At 42.3% G+C, this 25,510-nt stretch overlaps 1 protein-coding gene across 2 annotated transcripts in view; it reads right to left on the bottom strand.

Annotated features, from left to right (window-relative positions):
- Window positions 1–19,529: 19,529 nt before the first annotated feature.
- The window catches only part of BEST3 (bestrophin 3), a 41,681-nt gene continuing 35,700 nt past the window's right edge, over window positions 19,530–25,510 (bottom strand). For both annotated transcript variants that reach the window (XM_077111404.1, XM_077111403.1), the window contains one exon: window positions 19,530–22,695. In XM_077111404.1, coding sequence (XP_076967519.1) covers window positions 21,747–22,695 — 949 coding nt within the window. In that variant the 3' untranslated portion in view covers window positions 19,530–21,746. The remainder of the gene's footprint in view (window positions 22,696–25,510) is intronic.

Consider the following 25,510-nt stretch of genomic DNA (forward strand, 5'->3'; position numbering starts at 1 on the left):
AAATGTAACAAAATAAGGTAATAGTGGCTGAGAGAGTTCAAATAGAGTTGGGAAGCTATTCTGGAGGTTACTCTTATGCGAGCTTCAGGTAGATAATGCTAATTACCACAGTTTGCCAAACCCTAAACAAAACCATTCCTGGTAATCCTAAAGAATATCTAGGGCTCTGTCTGAGATTCTATAAAAGTTTCATGTACTGAGCTTATCTTCCAGAAACCTACAACCGCCAGATGGTTCCTAGTCCAGATAAGTCCTCAAACCCAGAGGGGTCAGCCTTTCCAAGAACATCAATTAGTTCTATCTCCTGATCCCATATTATTGACACCTCTTTCCAACATGAAGAAGTTAGAATGGGCATAGCCCAAATACCTCTAAAGATTGGGAGAAGGATCAGAGATGATGGAGGAGTTATAACAGAGAAGATCGGGATTAACATGACTGCTGAATTATGATACTAATATTTCTTCTGGTCTTCAGTGTCTTGGAGCAGCTAGAAGGAAAAACCTGAAATTGTGGCATTGCAACCCATACCAAACTTTGAAATCTGTTCTATAACTACTTGTTACAATGTACTTTGAAATTTATTGCTTTTTTGTATTTATGCTGTATTTTATAATAAAAATGTTTTTTAAAAAGTTCCCTTCTCAACGAGGCCTTCCTCAAATCTTATAAAAAGTGTAATTCCTTTGCCTTTTTTCACCTCCACTGCTTTGTCTTTCTCCATAACATTATCATCATTTACCCAGCTATATATTCTATTGAGTAATGTGTTTACTGTCTGCCACCCCCCACTGGGATGTAAGCTCCACCAGTGAGTGGTTTTGTCACTTTTGTTCACTGCAGATTGTCAGCTTCCAGGCCAGTGTTTGGTATGTCACACACACTCATTAAATAGCTATTGGACGAAGGAATGCTGGCATCAGAATCACTGGTTCTTGTGATGGGGAAAATTTCTGAGCCAAAGCATCCTGTTGAGAAATAGCATCAAACCTGAGATAGAACAGGACAGAAAAGATTAAAATGACACCAACAAAAAACGTCACTCAAGTTGAGTATATATTCCAAGGCTAAAAATTTATACATCACTTAGATTTAATGGGGCTACGACCTAAGGTAATTAGGATGAAAAAAAAATAGTGTATATTTAAGGCAGAATTTGCAGGTTATTTATTTTGTAATTTAAGGTGTATTATGGAATAATGTGGTGCCTTTGGGGGATTGTAGGGCTAATTGTGGGACTGAACACTAGGAGGCAGTGTTGTATGTTCTAGAGGAGAACTTAGTTCCTGTTTTAGCTGTCCTAGCAACTTATTATGTGTCCTTAGGCGAGCCACCTACTAACCTTGAGCCTTTGAGTCCTTATCTGTAATGGAAAGAAAATAGATTAGACACATTCTAAGTTCTTCCATCAATGCTGACATTTTGTAATTGATTCAGTGTAAGATGATATTGATTTACTTAAGCCTCATTTCATCTAACATTTGTCTCTTTGTTTATCAGATGTCCTCACTGTTGGTGCAGAGTAAATTCTACCATTTCGAGCCACTGCTTTGGATGGCTGCCTCAAAGGAAAATAATTTATTTCCTTCTCCAGTTCTCTTTCTTTTCCTCTTTTCAGTTTTTTTGCTTTTGTATATTCTAAGATGTAAGAAGACAGCAACTAATATTTAGGCTTTGCTTTTCTAAAAGTGTTTTACATATCTCAGGGAGAGCTCACAGCTATCTAATAGGAAAATGCCAAGGTCCCAAGGGCTTGAAATGACTCATCACTTGGGTGAAATGGCTCATCCAAGTGGATGGCCCAAGTTTTGGCCCATCTACTTGGGTCAAACACCCCAAGTGTCACTTGGGTGACAAGTACATCCTTTGCCCTTTCTCCCTTATTTTGCTGCTTTTCCAAACTGAGTTTTCTCAGGATTGTGTATTCATCATGAATTGCTACCTGGCTGTGAAAAACTCTGTCTTAGACAAACAACATGACATGTGACTCAAAACACAAACAGCCTCAGCTCAGATGGGTAACTGTGAAAAGTTGTGGCTTTGTCCACACTGAATTTTTCCGTTTGCATTTTCTTTCCTTCTTGAAAGCAATTTGGTTTCCTAGGGTCTGTTTTTTTTTTTTTTCAGGCATGGTAAAATTCATGGTGGAGAGTTGCTTCTGGGAGTTATGAACTCCCCTGTACTTAGGATCCATCCGTTGGGTTGAACTCATGGAAAAAAATTACTGGCAAATTGCTTTGAAAAAGAGGGCATGAAATTTTTGAAGCCACAGTAATAGATACTTTTCTATATTTTTCCCGAGCTCTTGCTATATTTATTGCTCGTTGGCTTGAATTTTCAGCACCACCTCTTTCAGACATGTCCAGGAAATGCCTCATTTATTTCTTCTACTGCTAAACTTAGTCAAAACTGTCAGCTGATAATGAATTTGGAGTCTGGGGTTGTTGGGAGCCTCCATGATTCTTAAAGGCTCTTGTGGAATTGTAGAATCAGAGCATATCCTGTAAATGTATCTTTGGAAGTTCAATTTTGGATGAACTTAGGAGGACATCTTAGTAGCAAAAGAAGTTACATTCCAGCACTGGACAAGGTGGCTCCATTGTTTTGTGGAGCTCTTGCTTGAGAAGCCAAACTGTACTAGAGTTTGTTTGAACTAAACCCTAACTTTGGTAACTTGGGGGCCAATAAAATTGAAACAGATGGTATCGGATCTTAGTTGGACAAGGTGAAAAAACTCATCCCCAGATATTTGTGAATGATTAAGCATATGAGAGGTAATGTGCTAGGTCCCTAGGCAGTCAGGACACATGACCCATGAGAACTCATGGTCTAGGAGGGGAGACAAATTCAACAAATATTTATTAAGGTCCTACTACATGCTAAGCATCAAATAAGATACACTCTCTTATTTGGTGCCTTCACAGAGCTTCAGTTCTACAAGGAATGTGCTCTCTAGTAGGGGACATAAGAGGCTATAAGATCCCATAGGCAGTACCCTAACCTGGGAGACTGGGAAAAACTTTCTAGGAGAAAGTGACATCAAAGTCACATCCTTAGGGATGTGTGGGAATTAGCCAGATGGAGGCTGCCTTGGGTCTGATGAATTCAGTCCTGAGGAAAACAAAGGGCCTAGTCAGGTGGGGTACATGACCATTGCTGGAAATGAAATAAATTCAGACTGGCTGGAAAGGGGGAGTACCACGTGAGGCTGGTAACTGTAGGTGTATAGAGAGTTGAGGCTGAGGAGGGGAGCAGAGGCCAGGGAAGCAGAGCCTCCTATGCCATAATAAGGAATTTGGGCTCACTCGGAGGACACTCCTCCGCAAAGATTTAAGTAGGGAAACAAAATGACGCAGTCTGTGGCTTTGATAGTCTGTCTGTAATTCTATCTGACAAGTCCTCTAATGTAAATTGCACATGTCCCTGTGCAGGGAATGCTTCTATACCTTATTCAAGGAGGTTGAAGCAGGGTATAGGAAGAGCTGCACAGGTGGGCTATGTCTGTTGAAGTCAGCAGCTCTTGGTTCACTCTCTGGGGCTCTTGGAACCCCGAGGCACCCCAGGCAGTAGCCACCTTCTCTGAAGGTTTTATCTTCTGTGCATCTCTGCTAGGTTGTCTGCTCAGATGCCAGGGGTGTTCAGGTTAGAAACAGTCCCTGTCCTTCATTTTGTATCACATGCTTAAGGCCCTCCTGCTACCCTGAGTTTTTGGTAGTCTTTTTATTTCTTTAACTTTTTTTATTGTGTAATGTAACATATATACAAAGCAAAGAAATAAAAAGCAATCATTGTCAAAGCACTCTTCAACGAGTGGTTACAGGACAGATCCCAGAGTTTGTCATGGGCTACCATATGATCCTCTCAGATTTTTCCTTCTAGCTGTTCCAGAATATAGGAGGCTAGAGGGTTTAAATGTTTTTCTATCATCACAATCGACTTTTTTTCCTTCTTTTTTTTGTGAAAAATAGCATGTATACAAAAAAGCTATAAATTTCAAAGAACAGCACCACTATTAGGTGCAGAGCATATTTCAGAGTTTTACCTGGGTTACAATTCCACAATTTTAGGTTTTTACTTCTAGCTGCTCTAAAATACTGGAGACTCAAAGAGATATCAATTTAATGATTCAGCATTCATATTCATTTGTTAAGTGCTATCTTCTATGTATAATTCCACCACCACATTTGATCTTTACATACCTGTCTTTAGAGGTGTTTGGGTTATGGCAATTCTAAATTTTTGATATTGGAAGGGTCTGTCACTAATGTGGGGTAGAGCGATGGAACTATCTGATGTTCTGGAGAGGCTGGGCTAGGTTTCAGAACTTATCTGGACCAGGGACCCATTTGGAGGTTGTAGGTTTCTGGAAAGTTACCTTAGTGCCTGAAACCCTCATGGAATCTTATAAATTTCCCTAGGTGTTCTTTAGGATTGGCTGGAATGGTCCTGGTTGGGGGATGGCAGGTTATGATAGGTAGTAGCAAGGTCTACCTGAAGCTTGTGTAAGAGCAACTTCCAGTGTAGTCTCTCGACTCTATTTGAACTCTCTCTGCCACTGATACTTTATTAATTACACTTCTATTCCCCCTTTTGGTCAGGATGCAATTGTTGATCCCATGGTGCCAGGTCTGGATTCATCCCTGGGAGTCATCTCCCACGTTACCAGGGAGACTTTCACCCCTGGGTGTCATGTCCCATGTAGGGAGGACAGCAGTGATTTCATTTGCAGGGTTGGGCTTAGAGAGACTGAGGACACATCTGAGCAACAAAAGGTGTCCTCCAGAAGTAAACTCTCAGGCATGCCTATTGGTAGTCTAAACTTCTCTGCTACCTACATAAGTTTCACAAGAGTAAGCCTGATGATCGAGGGCATGGCCTATTGATTTGGATATCCCTAAAGTCTGACACAGTATCAGGGGATTCCCTGATGGTAAGGTTTAATACTTCCATATTCTTCTCTCCTCACTTTGCCAATACTTTTTGATTATCTGCTTAATGTACTCTAGGATGTATCCAGGCATTACAATAATCTATACAGGATTAAAACCTCTTTCTTATTCTGTGCTTCCTGTGTTTCACTTGTTCAAATGAGCTATACAGATAGGTTGAATTAAATTATGCACTACAGAAAATTTCAGTTCCAGATAAAATAAACCTTTCTTCTATTGGTCTCAAGAAGTATGTGTGGTTCTAAAATATAGACACTACCTTCCTTACCTCTGTGTTCTGAATTACTTTAACCCCAACCTGTTTGGCTTCATTCTTATCTCTAAATATCAGGTTACGTATATAAAACAGCTTCTCAAAATCCAGAAATAATAATCACCAGTCCGGACTTAATGTCTTTGGCACTCTTTTGATGTGTTTGCACATGTTTCCCCTCAGAGTGAAAAATCAAGGGCAGGCTGAATTTTGTCACTATAGTTGTGAAGCCATTGTGGGTTTAGGCACTTCTTTATCACCAGCCCATCTTCACAAATTCAGAAACTTCTGGCTTATATTGGAGCCACTACAATACCCACTGGAGAGAGGAATCCAGGGCTTGGTGAGGAGATACACCTAAAGCTGGAAAGTGGATGCTCTTCCTCTTCCCCCTCCTTCCTCTACTTGCTTGAGTTGTTACTGCCTAAGTCTGGCCTCGTGCTGTGGGGCTGTAAACTTACTCTCTGGGGCTCGTGGGCTTGAATTCTGGTTCTGCTCTCTGAGAGGTCTATGGCCTTGGGAAAGTTATGTGAGCCTTTCTGAGCCGCAGCTTCTTCACCTGTGTGATGGAACTAGAAATGACTTCCATTGCATGGGTCTTGCAAGACTAGCAGGTGCTCCATAAATAGCTCTAAAGAAAACCAGTAGGATCAAGGGCAAAGCAACCGCCAATGTAGAATAGGCTCTGGTAGTGCCATTGAGGAGAAAACAGACTTGGCATCTGCAGTATAATGAAAAACAGAAACAAAAACATGGCTGGTCTTTGTCATGGGTTCCTGGGGAAGCAACTCTGAATCTTTGGAATTTCTTATGATAGGAAATGCTTTTGTTCTTCATGGTGGGCTCGGGACCATACCTGATGGCTCATATGCTAACGAGATGACAAGGAGGGCCAACCACCCTTGCAGTCTTAGGATGGGGGCTGGCGATATTCAATCTAGTGATTAGGGTTTTGCGCTACCTCGTATCAGCGTACCTCCCCAACCGCTGGGAGGGAAGAGGGAGCTGCGGATTCAGTTCAACCATATGACATAATGAGACCCCATCTAAACTCAGTCCCCTCATAGCCGTGAGGAGTCCCACGGTTGAGAAAACACTTCACTACGATGCCTGGTGAGTGATGTGCTCAGACTCCACATGGAGAGGCCATGGGAGCTTGAGTTTGAGATCCTCCCAGACCTTACCCTGTGTGTCTCTTCTTTTGGCTTCTCCTTATTTATATCCTTTGACTATAATAAAGCTATAATCGTAAGTACAGTGCTTCCAGAGTTCTGTGAGTCATTTGAACGAATTATTGAACCTGAAGGGGTTGATGGGAACCCCTGAATTTGTAACCAGCTGTTCAGAAGTGCAGGCGGCCTGAGACCCAAAACTTGTGACTGAAAGACAATCTTGTAGAAGGTTGCCCTTGAGCTGTGGGATCTGGTTTAACTCTGGATAGAGTCAGAATTGAATTACGTTGAGTGATTCTGCAGTCTTTGCAGTTGCTGAAAGAGGTTTTGGTAACCTTCACAGCATCTCTGTCTTTGTATTTTTCATCTACTAACGATTCTTTCAATGTTTTGATTAAATCTCATTTTTGTAATTTTCATTTATTGTACAGGTATTTTTGTCTTGGAAGTTTTAGAATATCAAATGTTGACTTAAAACATTATGTCTAAGGCTAGTCCTTGGAATCCTTATTGCCATTCAGAGATCTTGTGGTTATTGGAATTAATGGACTCTGGAATATTATTGAAAAGGGAACACAGGATGAAGGGCTGATGCTCTGAAGAGTTCCTGAGATGAAATCCCACGGTATGTGGTTGTATTAGTTATAGTAACCTCTAAAATGCTGTAAGAAAGAGATTCCAAATACAGTGCTCGAATAAGACAGAAGTTTTGATCTTTCTCATGGAAAAGTCATAGGTCGCGAACAAGTGCAGGGCAGGTAGGTGGCTCTGTCATCCTCAACACAACAGCTTTCAATATTGCTCGTCACCCCTACTTCCTAGTCCAAGAGGAAGGGGGAAAGAGCGGAGTCCAGGGTAAATGGGTTCCTCTTCCACTCAGGTACCCATCACATTTCGCTTATATCCAATTGTCATATTTGGAGTTAATGAGGAATGATTGTTGCACTTGGCTCAGTTAGCCGATGGCCACGCCTGCAGGGCCATGTCAAATATGGAAATCCTTAAGTTCCTCTTGACTATTAACAGTAATAATCAACAAACTACAACAAAGCAAAAAAAATGAATTTCTACTCTCGAAATATCATCCATTCATTTGTTAAACAAATAAATGTGCACCCATCCTATGCCAGACAGTGTGCTAGTCTCCAGGGATTTAGCCGAGTCCCTCTCATCATGGGCTTACAGTCAGTGGGAAAGTTAGATAATTAACAAAAGTACAACAAAACATACTTTTCCACTTGCGCTTAGGACATGTTTAAAATACCCCTAATTTAAAAGCGCAAAATTCAATCAACATTCTGCCAAGCAATACATTTAGTTTTTACCCTTCTGAACTAACTTTAAAAATGGAATTGAAAAAAAAATGAAGTTGATTGCATTGGCCACTTGAATAGAAGTTGAGTGTCTTTAACAAGGAAGCTGATTATGCTGTTCTACTGTGAATCAGTGAAAGAAACATGGGGAGTATTGTGCTAGCTTCTGGGTGCACATTTGAGTAGGAAAATTGTAAAAACATGATACTTCCAGCAGAGGGATCAGGATGGACAAGGGATTGGAGATCATGAGATGAAAAGAATAGTTTGGTTTTTGGTTTGGCAAGGCTTAGTTTCAAGAAAAGATGTGTTTTGTGTGTGTGTGTTGGGGACATCTATAGGAGCAGAAGAACAACATTCTATACATGTTTGATGCTGGTCATGTGTGGGAAAAGGATGGACTTATTAGCTATGTTCCTGGAAGGTAGAATGGGAAACACTGGGTTTGGGTTGTCAGGAGGCAGCTTTCCACTCAACACAGAGAAGGCCACCTAATGAGCATGATGCCCCAGAATGCAGTGGGTCAAGGGAGTGAATTGTCTCCCATTGGAGGGATTCCATCATTCCCTTGGGAAGGATATTGTAGAGAGAAGTCTAGCAACCACTGGGACCCTGAGCTAGGCAACACTGGAATTTCCTTCCCACCACAAAGTTCTAGGAACTGGCGGTTCAGTGACATGAAGACCCAACTTGAATGCATTTACTCCACCCAGCCTGGAGCCTGTGGTTGGACTGTCTGTAGCCCCTGAAGTCTGTTCCTTGATGTCCAGCAAGTGAAGAGAGTCACTAATCCATAATATCACACTGAGTGTGAAAGAGAAGGCCAGGAGCATCAGAGGGGCCCTGATACGCGTGTGAAGGTTGAAGCTCCCCATCGCTGCTCAGATTGTTGTGTTAGACTTCTACTGATGCAACCTTGCCTTCTCTGTCCCCATCTTGATCTACCTCCTCAACTGAACTAATGTCCCCAGGTGCCATGCACACCTGGGAGGAGCTATCTGGCACCTTCCTGATGTTGATGACATACTCATCTTTATCTGCATCAGCTCCCCCTTCTAAGACTCTTAACTGCCAATTTCTTGGATTCTTTCTTTGGGAAGCAATCCATTTGGAAGGGGCTCTAAATATTAACAACAGTTTTAAGAAATGAAGTGTGTGTGCATGGGCTGTCCTTTGTCCCAATTTGGTAAAGCCCTTGGAGTAGCAGGGGGATGTTTTGGCCAGCTGTTCTGAATTTTTTTTTGGGGGGGGCAGAGAATGTGAGACCCCTTCCCCCATTCCGGTCCTTTCCCTTCTTTCCTCCCACCCTTACGTCCTGCATTCACTTCCACATGCGTTGCTGCAGACCCAGAGAAGGAAGACCCCGCCCCTCGAGAGCCCCCACCCCCTCACCCCACCCCATTACCCCTCAGCGCTTTGGAGTGACTTCCTCTAAATTTCCTCAGGTTCAAGACCCGTTTTGGTGCCGGGGGCTGGCGGGGGCTGGCGGGGGCTGGCGGGGGCTGGGCAGTGCTAGCCTGTCACCCGCTCTCCGCCTCTCCACTCTGCGGGTGGGTGGTCCGGGCGCCCCGCACCGCGGTCTGGTCTCCTTTGTTGTTGTTGTTGTTAGTGCTAAGTGGCGTGAGAAAGGGGCTGTCACACTGTTTTTCGTGTCCGAATTGTTTACATAGACAGGGCCCTCGCACATCCTAACGGCGTCCCTGACTCTGTCCGACTCTGTCCCAAACCTGCTCTCCCAGCAGCACTTCAGGCGCATCCGAGCACCTCTTGCAGCACACAGGGATGAAGGTGACACCGACCCTTGGGTTTAGAGGGATTCAACCTCAGGAGCTGATCTGGGGCTTTTCGCAGCTCAGCGTGCTAACATGCTGCCACCTAGAGGCAGCTGCGATTAGCGGCTCTTGAGAACCTGACCCCTCTCTCGTCCTTGGCTTTGACCTTGCCTCTGCCAACTGGAATTTGCCAAATGCTGTTTATCAAATCTGTGCAAGGTAGAACATTAAAGAAATTATATATCTAGATCTTGGACTCAGCAAAATAGTCATTTTTATATCTTAACTTAAAAAATTCTCAAATCTTATGCCCTAAATTCAGGCCTATTTGGTTCATTAATAATAACAGCTAACAATTGTTAGGCCATAAGTTTGCATCGGACTCACTGTTAACTCCTTTACATCAATGATTTCCATTTAATTTTTAAAAGAACACCATGAGGCAGGCTCTGGCATTATCCTCATTTTTAGTTGATGAAATTGAGGCTAAGGAATGTTCAGTAATGTCACAAGCTATGTCACAAGTTAGGAACTGTCTTAGCCTGAATAGAACCAGTGCCAAGCTCTTAATCACCATACTATTTTAAAATATGATGATATAAGAATAATAACAAGCATTTATTAAGTGCTTACTAAGTGGCAGGCAGTGTACTATGAGTTTTGTATGTATTAATTCAATTAAACCTCACAGCTACCCCAGAGAAAGTTATTATTATATGACGAACTCTATCTTTGAGGAAACCAAATCATATAAGGTTAATAACTTACTAAAGTCATAAAAAGCGGTAGATCCAGGATTTGAACTTGTGCAATCTAAGTCCATAGCTCATATTCTGACCATTTAAGCTCAAAGACCTCTGTTCCTGACATAGGTTGATTAGGCCGTGCTTGAATTTTGGTTTTATGCATGAAATGTAAAGTAAAAACAAGAGCTCTCTCTGCCTTTTGTGCTCTGCAGAGACTGCAGAAGACTGCTGAATTTGCCTCAGTGACCTTCACCATTGACTGTGGGGAGTATACCCAGTCTGTTGAAATATACACTGTAACTTACACGGCTGGAACCCAGCCAGCAGTGTTCATGGGTGTGGGATGGCAGTGATGCCTTGGTGTGTCCCACATCTGTTCTTTTTGATTCTGGGAAGCTCTGAGGGCTGGGATTGTGTGTAGAGGGAGCTTTCTAGCTCTGGATGGTGCCAGCAACCTGGACTGCTCTGGCTATTTTGAGACATGTTTATGTCTGAATTTTACTGTGTTTTTGATCAGGGTGACAACAGAGTGGGGCTTGCAAAAGCCATGAATTAGTGTGACACCTATCCCTTAACTTTGTCATAGCTAATGGGTGTATTAATCAGGGTTCTCTAGAGAAACAGAACCAACAGGAGATATCTATAAATATGGGACTTGTAAAAATGTCTCACGCAAGCAAGGGGATGCAAGAATCCACAATCTGCAGGGCAGGGCGTGAGGCTGGAAACTCCGTGAAGGTCCCTGAAGAACTCCACAGGAGAGGCTGGCTGGCTGAAGAAAAAAGTGAAAATTCTCTTTTCTTTTCTCTTTTCTCCCTTAAAAGTCTTCAACTGGTTGGAATAAATCCAACTGATTGGATTCTCTCCTTGCTGAAGACACTTCCTTAGTTGATCACAGATGTAATCAGCCACAGAGGCAATCAACTGACTGATGGTTTAATACACCAGCCTTCAGGTTTATCAACCAGCCACGAAACTAGCCTTGCAGTAATGGTGAGGCCAGTGCTCGCCTGACCAGACAACTGGAATCCATAACCTGGCCAGTTGACATCCAAACCCAACCATCACAGTGGGTCAGCTGCAGGGCCCAGAGCGGCGGCTGGGGGCCACACCCCATTAAAAGTGATTGATGGGACAGCCAAAGGAGAGGATCATTTCTAATCAGATGTAGGGCTTTCTCCTCCTCACGCTCAAACTCCAGGGTTCCTCCCACAGGTTCTCTGAATGTCCCTTGAAGTGTATTCTGAAGAGAGTGCCGCTGGAATTCTCGCTGGCTAAACACAAAGCCAGTGTCCCCACCCCTTTCCCAAGGAGACAACTCAAGAACTGAAGTTTACAAGAGTATTTCTTGTCTCTTATATTTGATGTTCCTCCTGACATCGGATTCAGAGCCGACTTCAGAGCAACCAATGCGTCCGGAGGTGGATGGATGGCAATAGCAGAAGGGCTCCTGGTTACCTGTGCCTGTGGCGAGGTAGCCAGTCTCCCGGGTACCAGGAACAGCAGCTGCGGCTATGCAAATGGCCTGAGAGATGAGGTTGAGTTTCTCCCACAGCATGATGCAGCAAGACATGCTGTTCCAGGGTTGTCTGGGGTCTGACATCTCTGCAAGTTTTGCCACCAACGGGGCCAGGTCAAGCCGGGCTGTGCCATGAGTCCCTGATTCTCGGATGATTTGCACTAGATAGCTCTAACTTGGTTTTACTTCTTTTTTCTTTCAAGCACTGATAAAGCCAGGGAGAATATTAAAACTACAGACTTCACCCACAGAGATGAGTGAGAAAGAGAAAAGCATGCAGATTCAACATGTCTGAGTGGCAGCTTGGGGCTGTGGGGTGTTTATAGTACCTTTTAGCTTCTGCATTTTCTGATTCTTTCCCTCTTTTAGGATTTTATTGAACCCATAATGGTTGATATCTCCATGGAGCTAGCTAGCTACACTTTAGTACAAGCATTGCAAATTCGAGATGCTTACCACGGTGAGGCAGGTAAAAATTGGGTAAAGCAGGCCTAGTGTAGGGTAATAGGGAATGGTGGAGATTGTGGTAAATTGGGAAGTTCTGGCCAAGCAAGAGTCATCTGAGAATCAGATTCAGATGATCAGCTACCTGCTTGGGTTTACCTTATGGAGTATTAACCTCCATTCCATGTCACGAGACCAAAATCATATACTTTCAACAGAGGCTGTAGGCTAATTTTCAAACTACTAAGTAAAGGAACTCACCAGAATAAATGTGATTCTATTTAATGTAAAAATGGAGAAAAAAACAGATTCAGTAAAATCGCTACAAGTATTTCTCCTTTTGTACTTTCTTTTCATGGAAATTGGAACTTCCGAGGTGCCCCAGTGTAAATCCTTGGTGGTGAACACATCACAGTGACCTTACACAGGGGTCAGGCCCTACAGGCAGCACATAGTGAGAAAATTGGTAGAATAAAAACTACCATTGAAAATCAATTAGGAATGTCCCACGTTGGGGACCAATGCAGTACCTTTCTCAGGAAGAAGACATGTCTGGATGCTACAGAAAGGCAGGAGTTTTTCTTTGAGAGGCAGATGAAGTTGTTGGCTTGTTTTCAGGGGCCAGTTGTTGAAAAATTCTAATTTTGTATCTTTAAAACATCAGAATCCCTCGCAGCACATTGGAATTGAGGCTGACAGAGGAATTTACATCTCCCACTCATGTGGTTTCCCAAGTTCGCTCCCCAGACCTAGCCAGCTAGGTCAGGGGATGTGATTGAGTGAGTGTGGTGATTGCTCTTCCATGTGTTTTGCAGACAGAAAATTCTATTCTACTTTTGTTAATCTTCTTGAATGCAGTATGGAATGGGAGAATCCATGATGAGCCTAAGAAATGTGGTTTAAAATCCTAGGTTGAAATTGTGATTGTCATGCAAACTTCAGCAAAGTTAACTTCTCCATGTCTGCTTGTAAATAGGATAACAACACTTTTCTCATAGATTAGTTGTGAGGATTGATTGAAATGATACATGTAAAACCCCTGGCATATCCTAAGTATCCAATAGGTATTAATTCACCATCCCTTTTTGTTTCGTTCGCCATTTGGGTCCATTTTTTCAATATCGTCATAATTGTCTCTTTCTTCCTTCCCCATGCATAGAATCTCCAGAAATGTCATTGGCATAGTATTCGAGAAAGTTCTTAATGACCACTCAGTCTAACCATTCATCTTAGAGATAAGCATCCAGAGTGTTAAAGTAACTTGCTTGAGACCACACAGCTAACTTTGTGGTCATATTTGATTGAGATTTCTGGGTCTCCCAGCTTTGGATCTAGATCTAATTTGGTTCCTTCCCTTCCTCCTTGTCTTTCTCTCTTGCTGGCTTCTCTCTCAATCTCTCTGTCTCTCTCTTTTTACTCTTCCAAGACTTGATACATCTAGTATTTTATGGGACACATTGGGCATCATTATACATACAGGTAATGCACTGGCTGAAGGAGACAGTGAATGGAGCTTACATCCTGGTGAGAAGGGTGTGGAAGCCTCCTAGGGCAGCTGAGGCTGTGCCTCATTTCCATTTCACCCACAGCGTGGCCTCATCCCACCTGGCCTCTTGCCAGGTCAACCTGGACCTTCTTCCCTGGCAAAGTATCGTAGGGAACATAACTTCTGAACTGGAGCCAGGAGGGACAAACTTCTGCTGAAGGCACTGAATGTGTCATCTAGCCGGTCGTCTGACATTCATTAGAGATGAAAGTATCAAAACCCATTTTTATTGGGAAAAAGATGACTCTGTGTTTGAAAATGCCTTCTAATCTTGAAAAGTGCTTTTCCCTTTGCAGTTTCTATAGATGAATAACAGGCTTGTCAAGGATGCCGCACATGTCAGAAAACTTTGTTCCTTGAGGACTGAAGAGAAGGTTAGTTTTCTCCTGAAACCACCTGTAACTCTCCTGAGCGCAGCAGCTGATGTCTAAGGACAGAGCCGGGGGCGGCTGTAACCACTAGCAATTTACCCATTGCTGAGCACAGCCTGTTGGGGGGGAATGAAGACCGAGACCCTAGGAAAGCCCAACGGCCCCAGAATGCTCAGCCAGTGACGCAGCCCTCCTTGTATAAAGTGTCTGCCTTTGCTGATCCTGGAGCCTAAATATAGTTTGATGACGGACTCCACCTCTCTGGATTTTGATCCTGTCTTCTTTTGAGCAGTGAAAGATTCTGCACTAACCCCATAATGCCATCTCCTTGATAAGAGTTCCTTATATATCACGGTTTTATTAACAGTTTCGTCCCAGCTTGATAAGAGAGATGGTCTATTTTTCATGGGCTTTTTGAGTAGAAGAGTGCAACAAGGGGCTACACGCTCCTGGCACTGAAGGGAAAAATCACTAGTCAAAAGACAGCAGGAGGGGGTGAGTTTTGGAGGAAGTTTGCATTTGGTAGGCAGGAGCTAGAGTTTTGTGAGCTTTTAGGGTCATCTGTTTTTTTATTCTGTTCATTCCACTTTGCTTTTCACCTCTCTCAGATGCTGTATTGGTTTGAAGCCAATGTTCTGATTAGAAGTTTTCTTCATTTATAAGCTTGTCATTTAATAGGTGGTATTGAGAAGAACTTGACTCTATGGAGAAAAATAAAACTGTATCCCTGCCTAATACTGTAAAGGTAATAGAAAAAATGTAGGAGAATATCATGACATAGGGATGGGAAAGACTTTCTTATCTAAAATTTCAGAAGCATAAAACAAAAATTAATAAACATATCAAAATTAAGTATTTCTATCCAACAAACCACAACAGGGACACAATTCAACAGACACACAGAGAATTGAGAAGAGACCATTGCAATGTTCAAAACCAACAAGCATCTAATGTGCAAGAATATAAAAGTAACTCTTGTAAATCAACAAGAAAAATATAGAAGCCCCGTTAGATAAATGGGCAAAGAATTTGAAAAGGAAATTTGCAGAAGAGAAATCCCAAGGAATTAAATGCTGATTTAACAACAACTAGGTGTTGTTCTACTCATTAGACTGGAGAAATTAGAAATTTAGGTGATGTCAAGTACTGAGGTGGTAGTGGGGTGATGCTGGTGGAGACAGAAGGACATTTGTGTGCTGCTGGGGCAGGGCTGGTGGCCACCATTACTGTGGAGAGTCGTTGGACATACATAGTAAAATATATGCTGACCCTGAGACCCCTAGACTCTGCTCTTGGGTATATACCCTAAAGAAACTCCTACAGGTTCATTAAGAGAGATGTTTGAGGATGCTTACTGTGGGGAGGCAGGTGGAAGGCAATTGGGGGAGGAGGTAAGTAAGAGATAATAGAACCACATTTGGATTCTGCAGCAGTTAGAAGCAATGGGTTAGATGAACATAAGAGGACTTGGGAGTATCTTAAAAACAGACGAGAACTATAATATGAAAATATTTACATAAATTAGGAAACAGTGTCACAGAACAGTAATACACATTTTGTAAGAATGTATGCAAACAAAGGGCTTCTTATTAAACAAATAGTTGGGGGGAAGAACAGGAGTGGGGATGAAAGGGAACAACCAAACTGGCTGAACTTCAAAAGGCAGTGGGAGCTCCTGCCCACCCAGCCCTAGCTGAGTGCCAGACCCCCTGTAGTTTTCACCTAATGGTGACCTATGAATTAAAGCCCAACTGGACTGGTGACAACATCCAGGACTTTGCCAATTCCCTAATGGGTTTCTCCTGGAAATGGTGGGGGAATCCATGCATTTGCTTGGCCCATGGTAAAAAAGGTTCACTGATCTTACCCATTATAACTATTCTCTGCTAAAAAATACTTTGCATAAAAAATAAAATGCCAAATTGTCTGTCTAGAAGATATGTTTTGTTTTTTTGTTTGTTTGGTCCTAAATAAGACATATATAAAATCTGAAGCTGGATCAGCTGTCTAGCCACATTCTAGTGGTTTATTAGCACATGTTCTTAAATAATTGGTATAATACACTATTGTCACCCTGTATATAAGAAAATTACAATCACTCTCAGGAAATTGCAATCTTGCTAGCAATGGCATTTAATGACACTTGATGACTGATAAAAGCCATCTAAGAGATTTTCTGAGGATGAACCTCAGGGTTCAAATCCAGTCTTTTCTTTTGCATGGGCAGGTGTCCGGAATCGAACCCGGGTCTCCAGCATGGCAGGTGAGAACTCTGCCTGCTGAATCACCCTGGCCCACCCCCAGTTTCTTTTTTTTTAAATTTGAGATACCTAATCCTTTAGCATCAAGATAGAAACAATTATTTCACAGTGTGTCCACACTAGGAATTTAGCCAGTTGTTGGTTTCATCTGTTCTCTTCTACTTCTATTTCTTGCTCTAGCTCATCTCTTTTCATTAATCTCCTTGATGGTTGCCTCATTTTTATTTTCTTATTGGCCCAAAGCAGGGTTTTTCAACCTCTGTATTTTGGGACAGATAATTCTTTGTTGTTGAAGCTTGTCCTGTGCAGTGTAGGATGTTTAGCAGATTTCTGGCCTCTACCCATTAGATGCCAGTAGCAACCCCTATCCTAGTGTGACAACCAAAATGGCTCCAGACATTGCCGAGTGTGTCTGGGTGCAAAATTGCCTCTGGTTGAGGACTACTGACCCAGACAACCGACCTGGGACACACCAGCATTTCTGCACAAAACCTGCTTTGAGAAATGTTCTTCATTTTTAAGATACAAGTTACAACATTCCATCTGCTGCCTCTTTAGGCAAATGTCTAAAACTGGTAGCTCAGAGAAAATGATTCCAGGTAGCACAGATTGGCTACATCTAAAACTGTGACAATAGGAAGACTTGGGCCCATTTTCTGGATTAATTCAGAAACACAACACAACACAACAATTTAATCTTCAATAAAAGTTAACTGAGTAACTGAGGCAAATGAGGCTTTCTTGAAAATTAATTGAGTAACTGAGGCAAATGCGGCTATTTTCCAGGGCAATTGCTTTCAGTTTTCTATGTGCTGCCACCAGCAATGAGCCGGCAGCACACACGGGTGATGCAGAGTTTGGAGGGGAAATGAATACTCACTGGGGTTGCATGGCAAGCTTTGCTGGTGAATTGGGGTCCTTCTCGATTTTGTCAGATTTGAAATAAAAGAACAATCCTGGTATTTAAAAATTGGTTCTTGGGGGTGCGAAGGTAGTTCAGTGGTAGAATTCTCGCCTGCCATGCTGAAGACCCAGGTTTGATTCCCAGCCCATGCACTTCCCAAACAAACAAACAAAAATGTCAACAAATGGTAATGCAATAGAGGGACACTTGCATGGAAAAAGAATAAAATGTGACCCCACCATATAGCATACAAAAAAAACTTTGGTTCTTTTGTCTTGATGGCCATTTCAGTAGAAAAGACTGCCCTATAAATTAGGGCTCAGGGCACTAAGAAAAACATAAGGAGTGCAAAAGTGATTTAGGATATGTCTGAGAAAGTTCAGTAAGATGAAATGAGGGAGCTTCTTGGTTATTACTATTAATACTACAGCACAACAGAAAGTAGTTGTGGTTGAGGATGTAGAAAATGATTGTGATGAGGGAAGGGCAGGTGGAATTAAATTCTAATTTGGCTCTTGCACAGGGCTTTTTATAATTGAAGTTATTTCTACTTAACTGATATAGGATGAGGTGCAGTGAGATTAGATGCCCTAAGAGGGTCCACTAAGTTCAAGCCAGAAAGATATGTCTGTTCTCTAGACTTATAATGGAAAGAACAAAAGCAATGAAATATCCTCTAGCTCCATATTTGATTGAGGGAACTGATACACATGATGGGTTGGGGAGGTTTCATCGCCACGGTGATGCGGCCTGGGCTTCTGTGAGAAGTAAAAAGAATGATGAAAAAGTGAGAGCAGGAAGATTTGGGAGAAGTCAGAAAGTATATGAAAGAAAAAATTAAAGCCAAAAGAGAAATGACAAAATTAACAAGATGGAAGCTTACTGCTTACGAGGGTTAGAAGAAAAGCTTTCAGTAAAAAAGAGACGAGGGTCCTGGAGAATGAGAGAATTCTGATGAGCTACTAGTTAGAGGTGGAAAGAACAAAGTCCCTTTTCTGAAGCTCTTGCTGAATCCATGGGAACATCAAGCCCCAAGCATGCCTGTAATCCATGTGGTGCTGTCTGGGCTCCCAGCCTTTTCACATAAACTCTTTTAATACTCATACTTGCTCAGTGAAACAATCCAGAGAAGGCCCTATTTTATGGATAAGAGATTCAGAAGAACAAGGACTTGTTCAAGGTTTATGAACTTGAACAGCTAAGAACTTGAATGCTGGTCTTGTAGTATTAATTCCACTACATTACATGGCTACCTGGCCTCAGCTGGCTCTCAAGAGAGTTGATTTTATTATAAGATCTCAGAAAAATGATGGAGGATTGAATCAATTTTTCTGGAGAAGGAGGAATCTAGAAGGGAAAAATATTGAAAAGGAAGGGATATATATTTGACTCTTTTCTTTAAACTGATGATAAGTTTTACATTTCTATGTTCCTTTTTACAAAATATTTTCCACAGCTTTAGGCTGAAAGTGGATGCTGAAAGCCTGGAGTGGTGGAGGTGATGAGCCAAGAAGCAGATACAAGAACAAAGGAGGAGGAGAGAGCAAACTGCTTCATTCTGCTTGGGGCCAGTCATCCCTAAATTCTCGGACAACAGACATGAGGTTCATGGGCCTTTACCCAGATGAACTCTGGGTTCCCCCAGCTCTTCCAAAGGGAAGAGCAGAGGATACAACAAAAGTGACTTGGCCTCTTGGACTTGTGGGATTACTTGAATGCAGAGCTGAAACAAGTCTGCTCTTGGAATTGACAAGGCAAGCCATGGCTGGGCCACAGTGGCTCAGCAGGCAGAATTCTCACCTGCCATGCTGGAGACCTGGGTTCAATTCCCAGTGTCTACCTATGCAAAAAAAAAAAAAAAAAAAAAGCAAATCACTTAAAAAAGCAAAGCCACCAGACCCTGTGACCACTCATCAAGAGCTCAGGAGAATATAGGCTAGAATACAGACAATGAAATCAGGGAAATGAGAAGAAATCATTTTTTCTTTGGAATTCCCATTTACATTGGGTAAACATTAATTTTAGAATGAATAGAGAATTTCTTCATCTGCTCTGGGCAATTGCTGGTTCAAATTCATAGGTGAGTTCAACCACATGGGCTCAGTAAATGAGTCATTATTCAATTTTCAGAGCAAGGAGAAAATGGGAGGCAGACTTCAGATTTTGAGGAAATATTGAGGAAATTAGCTCTCTGGACAAAGGTGCAAAAGGAAGGGATATGCAGAGATAAATGAACAACCTCCTAGTCTTTCACAAAATGTATGATTGTATTTGTGCATACTTTGTCTCGTTGGATTTAGGAATAGAGATTATCTTTGAAAAGCTGCTAAGTAGAAACTTACTAGAATTTGAGCAACTGATGGAGCCAAAGACAAGAAATATAGGGACTTAAGTTGAAATACCCAAGGAAACAATACTAAGGCTAATGATTGGGAGAAGGTTAGGGTTGCCGTCCTCGGTGCCTTCCCAGGAGCTAAGAATATGGACCAACATAGAATACTATTAATACATAGCACTTGACTATTACATCATTCAATCCTTGAGGAAAGTCAGTAAAAGTAAATGTTACTGCTATTTTGCAGTAGAGATGATCCAGTTGGAGGTGAAGTCCTATGAAAATGTGCCTCCTAACATTTTATATCAGGTGGAATTGGGAGGGAAAGGGAAGATCCCTCCAATTTTCTTTGGTCATGAAGAATGAAGAGGACCATGACTGGGGCTCAAAAGTTGGAGCAAACCCTCCTCTATGAATGCATAAAAGCCACAGGGAGGCTTAAGCAAGCAGGACCCAGAGAGGCTGCCAAGGCTAGAGAGATTTAGCAGGAACCTGGAATTTGGACATGGCTCCCCTGGGGAAATCTTTGGAATTCTGGGTAAATTTCTGGAAGACTGAGGGCCTTATAAACCTGGGTTTGAAGCCTAGTTCTAGCGCATTTCCTGCTGATGTGATTTTAGGCTAATTACTTGACTTTTCCAAAGTTTCTATTTTCATCATTAAAAAAGATGGACATAGGGTTAGGGTGCACGGGTGGTTCAATGGTAGAATGCTCACCTTCCATGCAGGAGCCCAGGATTTGATTCCCATACCATGCACCAAATAAATAAATAAATAAAATGGAGGTAGGATAGGATTTCTGTGAGGATTAGTGAGATTATTTGTGAATCTGGAGCATGGTGAGCACTCAATGAATGGTAGCGATTATTATTATTTTATTTGATAAGTCATATATATTCAAGCTTCATCATATGACAGAGATATTGAGAGCAGCATTCATAAGACATGATTTCTAGACAAGGGAAGCCTCAAACTAAAAGCTTTCCCAAGGCTCCTTGGAGGGAGTTAGTCAATGTCCAATCTCCATCATGCAGTCCTGGACCCCCTTAATATTCCAGCTCCAGTGTCCTACCTCGTCCCAAACAACCTAGTAGACATAGTAACTGGTCCCACGTTGTAACATGATTGGGATTTTTGATTAAGAGTCCGAGTTAAACAAATTTAAGCCATGTTATCCTTTGGTTCCATAGCATTTGGTTATGTAAGTATCGTGCCCACTTGGCTTGTTTTCGCCAATGTTTAAGTCCAAAGACTGGAAGCAGAAAGAAATGGCAATGGCTGCCAAGGGTATGGTTTGATCTCTTCCACTTCCACTCCCCTTCCATGCAAGGCTGGAGGTGTGTGAAGTTGGATTTGCTGACATCTTTGATTTAGTCTGTGAGAGGCTTTGCAAATGCCGTATATTTTGAAAACTATAGCAAGAAGTAAGCAACATAGTTGGTAAGAGAAAAACAGTATAACCAGAACTTAACCTGAAGGTAGGACAGCTTACTCCCTAGAGAAGAAGCAAGACTAGGGAGAAGGGAAGGGAAAAAGGATGAGAGAATAAAGGGGGAAGAAAGAAAAATAAGGACCTGAATGTAGAGAAGGAAATTGAAGAAAGAGGACTCTTTCTCTTGCTGATGAACCTGAAAAATTAGGAAATGATAAATAATAATAGTTATTAAAGAAGGAGTGAGATAGTTAGGAAGCCCCAAAGAATCTTATTAGAGAGGGGCCTTTTAGACATTATCTAATCCATCTCTCTTATAGTGCAAGAAAAGAAGAAGCAGCACAAAGAAATAGAGAGTTTCTGTGGGGGGGGGGGGGGGTGGCCTCAGATTCCTTAGGCAAAACAAGGGGATTGGACAAGGATCTATGAGGTCCTCTCCAAAGCTAACAGTCTATGAGTTTATAAGTTATATACGCATTTTAAAGATTCCTTATTCGCTTAAGATATGGAACTGTGGTCTGTGTATCTTCTATGAGAACCACTTTGTGATGGATGATGAAAATATGTTTGATTGTCTCAGTTCTCATAAAGTTAGGAGCATAATGCCCTTCAAAGTTCTAAGTAGCTTATACAGTGTGATAGATGTATTTTTAAATTCTGTCTTCCTGAGCAGACCTCCAGGTATGCTCTGGGACCAGGACTGAACTTTTGGGAAAGTAAGAATCTAGTCTAGAACCAGGTCTTAGAACTTTCTGGCATTCCTCCAGGAGATTTCTCAGTTTGCTTGCTGCTGAACTCTAAGATATCTGTTTCCTTGGTGTCTAGGTTTTCCATCAAATACAGAATATCAGGGGAGACTTGAGAGTCAGCCACAATGTTGATTCCACTAGTCTCTGAAGATGTTTCTGTATCAAGTAAAAGAACAGGCTCAGGAATGGTGGGATCTGAATTTAGGCTTGTCAGGTTAGTGTCACTAGACTCCAGGAATCCTGGAAGGCTCCACTTTTTCGAGATGCTGTCATTATCATAAGAGTGTTTCTCAGAAGCAAAACTGGGTGTGCTTCCTTTAGCTTTGGCTGAAAGACTCCCGGGACTGGGGACCCTAGGAGGTGTCCCGTTTTCCAAGGAGGGCAGAATAGAGCCTGTGGGGTCCTCCTGCTCCTCAGTCCTGCTTGGCCGAACCCCAGTAAACTCATAGTTCAAGAGGGACTCAAGGGATTCACGCTGGAGGCCATCTGGATTGGACACTGGCACTTCGGCTGCTGTGATCAACACCTCAGGGACCTGTGGCATTTTGATGGGGGAAGCCTTTGTACTGGACTGTGGGGTCAGGCTCTGTAAAGTGCTTGCCCGGCTGGTTTCCCTGATCGTGGACAGGTTCCCCATGCTGGAATGCAGCTTGGGGCTCTCCTCCAGAGAGTAGGACTGTCTCCAGCTGGGTGAGGCACGGTGGGGGTTTCTCGGCACATCCAGAAGATCCCTAGCTGGGCTGAGGTCGCCCGGAGGGAAGAAGGTGGAGCTGTCGCTGGCCTGCCTCCCATAGGTTCTCCTCCTGGGGCTGGAGGGGTGTTCGTGGGCACTCAAGAACCTCTTCACTCTCCTTATCACGGAATGCCGATGGACTTGCTTCTCATAATCCCACAGCCACTCCTCTCCCGGGAAGTCAGACCCAGATTGCCTGAAACACACAGTGACAAAATATAGGCAAAGCAGCTCTAGGGGACTGCCTTAGAAGGTAGGATATCAAAGCTAAGAGACGAGTTTGGTATTTCCTCATTTAAGCTTTTGAAATGAAGGGGCAATTAAGGATTTGCGATAAAATATTTTTGGTCACAGAACTCTTTTACACTCTTAAAAATTATTGAGGACCTCAAAGAGATTTGTTTATGTGGGTTATATCTATTGATATTTACAGCATTAGAAATTATAACTGAGACATTTCAAAAACATAAGAATGTACAAGCACATTTTTCTTTAGCTGTTAAGTAATGACATCGCATATCATGTAGCTGCTGGAATACTCCACTGTACACTTATGAAAGAATGACAGTGAAAAAGGCAAATAACATTTTAGTGTTGTTAACCTTATGGACCCCCTGAAAGGGTCACCGGGAACCCCAGGGGTCCCCAGACCAAACTTTAAGAATCACTGATCTGGAGACTTTGACATTAAAAAGAAGAAAGATAGTGAATGCTTTTCTCCCTTGTTATAGGTGAAGTAAAGTCATATTTCCCCAGGATCCACAAACTCCCCCAAAGCAATGGATCATAGCTAGATTCAAAAGAGAATCAGCTGGTATTTGTTGACTATGTCATAGGGGCCACCTAAGCCCCTGACATGTATGAACTCATTCAATTATCACAGCAATTTTCTGAGTTGGTATTCTTCTTCTCACTTAACAGATGGGAAACTGAGCCCATTAAAGGGGCCTACACAGCTGGTGAAGGGCCAAACCAGGAGGTCTGATTTCAAACCCTTGTTTTTACTTACTATGAAATAACATCCACTACATAGGTGCTGAGTGATAAGCCAGACCCCAGGAGCAGAATAATGAAAATACAGTTCTTGTCCAGGGGAAACTTGGGAGTATTGACAAGAAAACAATTCTGGCCAATGCTTTGCATTTTTGTCTGCCCAACTACAATTAAGGAAGAAGAAATATGCACTTTGAGGAAAGAACATATTCATTGAGGCAGTGTGGACTCACGTTGTTATTGGGATCTACTTGTGATTAAGTTTCATGAATTTGCTGCTGCCAAGAATTTTCCCTGTTGAACTTTTAACATTTAAAGACCAAAAGATTTAATTCTGCCTTTTTAATCTCCTCATTAAGGCTGAAATAACGTGGATGATTGAGGCTATTTGGTAGTAAAGTCTACTCCTACCTCAGGTTACTGGTAGTCTCACATCTCTGTGAACTTACAGTCTTAATGAAGTTCAAAGAGCTACTTAAGCCTTGTGTTTAGACTACAAGTCCTTCTCAAGCTGGCTCTTGGTGCAACAGTGATCAGGTGATCACTGCCCAATGTTCATATTGACATGGTGGTGAGAAGACGCTTTCACTATGCCAGGTTCATTTTATGTGACATAAAGAAAAAGTTGGGACAGTATAATGGTGTAACCTGAAAGGGCAAAATAAGCAGCTTAATAAAACGCTCCTCCATGTTTATGAATAAAAGATGGATGATGGAGAGAAGTAACTGGCTACGTGTCATGGATGGAGTTCGATTACAGCCACGTGCCGTTATTCTAAACCCAGCAGTGCCCTTGGCTATCAGATAACCTTCTGGCCCACCCTCCACTGTGCAGGGCTCAGATTCTGTTACACTGACTTGACAAATGCAGACTCATGCTTCAGTGGACTCGGTGACCCTGCTTGTTGGATGTCATTAGGTCAAATCTCCAGCCACACTTTACAGGAATCCATTTAGTTAGGGAGGACTCAGGAGAAGGGACACACCCATTTGGATTGCCACGCTGGCTGTGCTCTGGGAATACAGAGTTGGCAATCTCTTTCTATGGAGCAGGTATCTGTCCTCCATCTGGGACTTTGAATATTTATTCGGCATTTGTTTACCTCCACTACTTCTTCTAAATCATACAAACTTGTAAGAAAGACAAACTACTGAAAATCCAGGAAAAAAATGTTTGTATTATTATTATTACTCCAAAACTTTGTGAATCTTAGGAAAAACGTTGTAACTATGCACCAGTGTGGTGGATCTGTACATCCAGTTGGGGCAAGAGGAAAAGGCCCTGCTTTACAGGCTGCAGAAATACTTAAGTTGGAAAGAGCAGACTGCAGAAAGGCTAGTGTTCTACTGATTCATTTCCTGAAATTCGGCAGGTCTGCTAATGAGACCTTGTTGCACCTTCCTGCATTGTGAGATTGTGGTGTGGACACATGAGATTTATCCATTTATTTGCCCAACTAAATTTATTGAGCATCTTCAGTGGACATTAAGAACTGTATAAGTCCTAAAGGAATTTATCATTCAAAAGGAAAGCTATGGTATGTACATCAAATTCTACATATGGGGAAAAGAAAGTTTTTGAGCCAGGCTCTGGTGCTGAGTAGGAATTAAATAAGTAGAGAAAGCTCGAGAATTCCAGGTGGAAGAAGTCACTTGAGCCAGTAAGGCAGCAGGAAAGCTTAGGATGTTTGTTGGGAAAGGCAAATACACGAATTTGTGCGGAATGCACAGAGCAGTGTCAGGCATAGGCTGTAAAGTAGCCTTATATTGTGTTTTGGAGGGCTTATATACCAGGTAAGGTGTTTGGACTTTATCTTGGAGGCAGTGGGAAGCTATGAATTGTCTTTGAGAAGGGCAGACACAATTAGAGTTGGGTCTTTCTGGTAGTAGGGCCAAGCTGAAGTGGAGGTGGGTGCTTCTACCAAACCTACCACCCATACATAGGATCCTTCATCAATGTACACCCATCAGAGATGAGGGCTGTACAGGTGCTCTCTCATGAAAGCTGGCACTCTGCC

Source organism: Tamandua tetradactyla, chromosome 7, assembly GCF_023851605.1.
Source record: "Tamandua tetradactyla isolate mTamTet1 chromosome 7, mTamTet1.pri, whole genome shotgun sequence".
In the NCBI taxonomy this organism is placed as follows: Eukaryota; Metazoa; Chordata; class Mammalia; order Pilosa; family Myrmecophagidae; genus Tamandua; species Tamandua tetradactyla.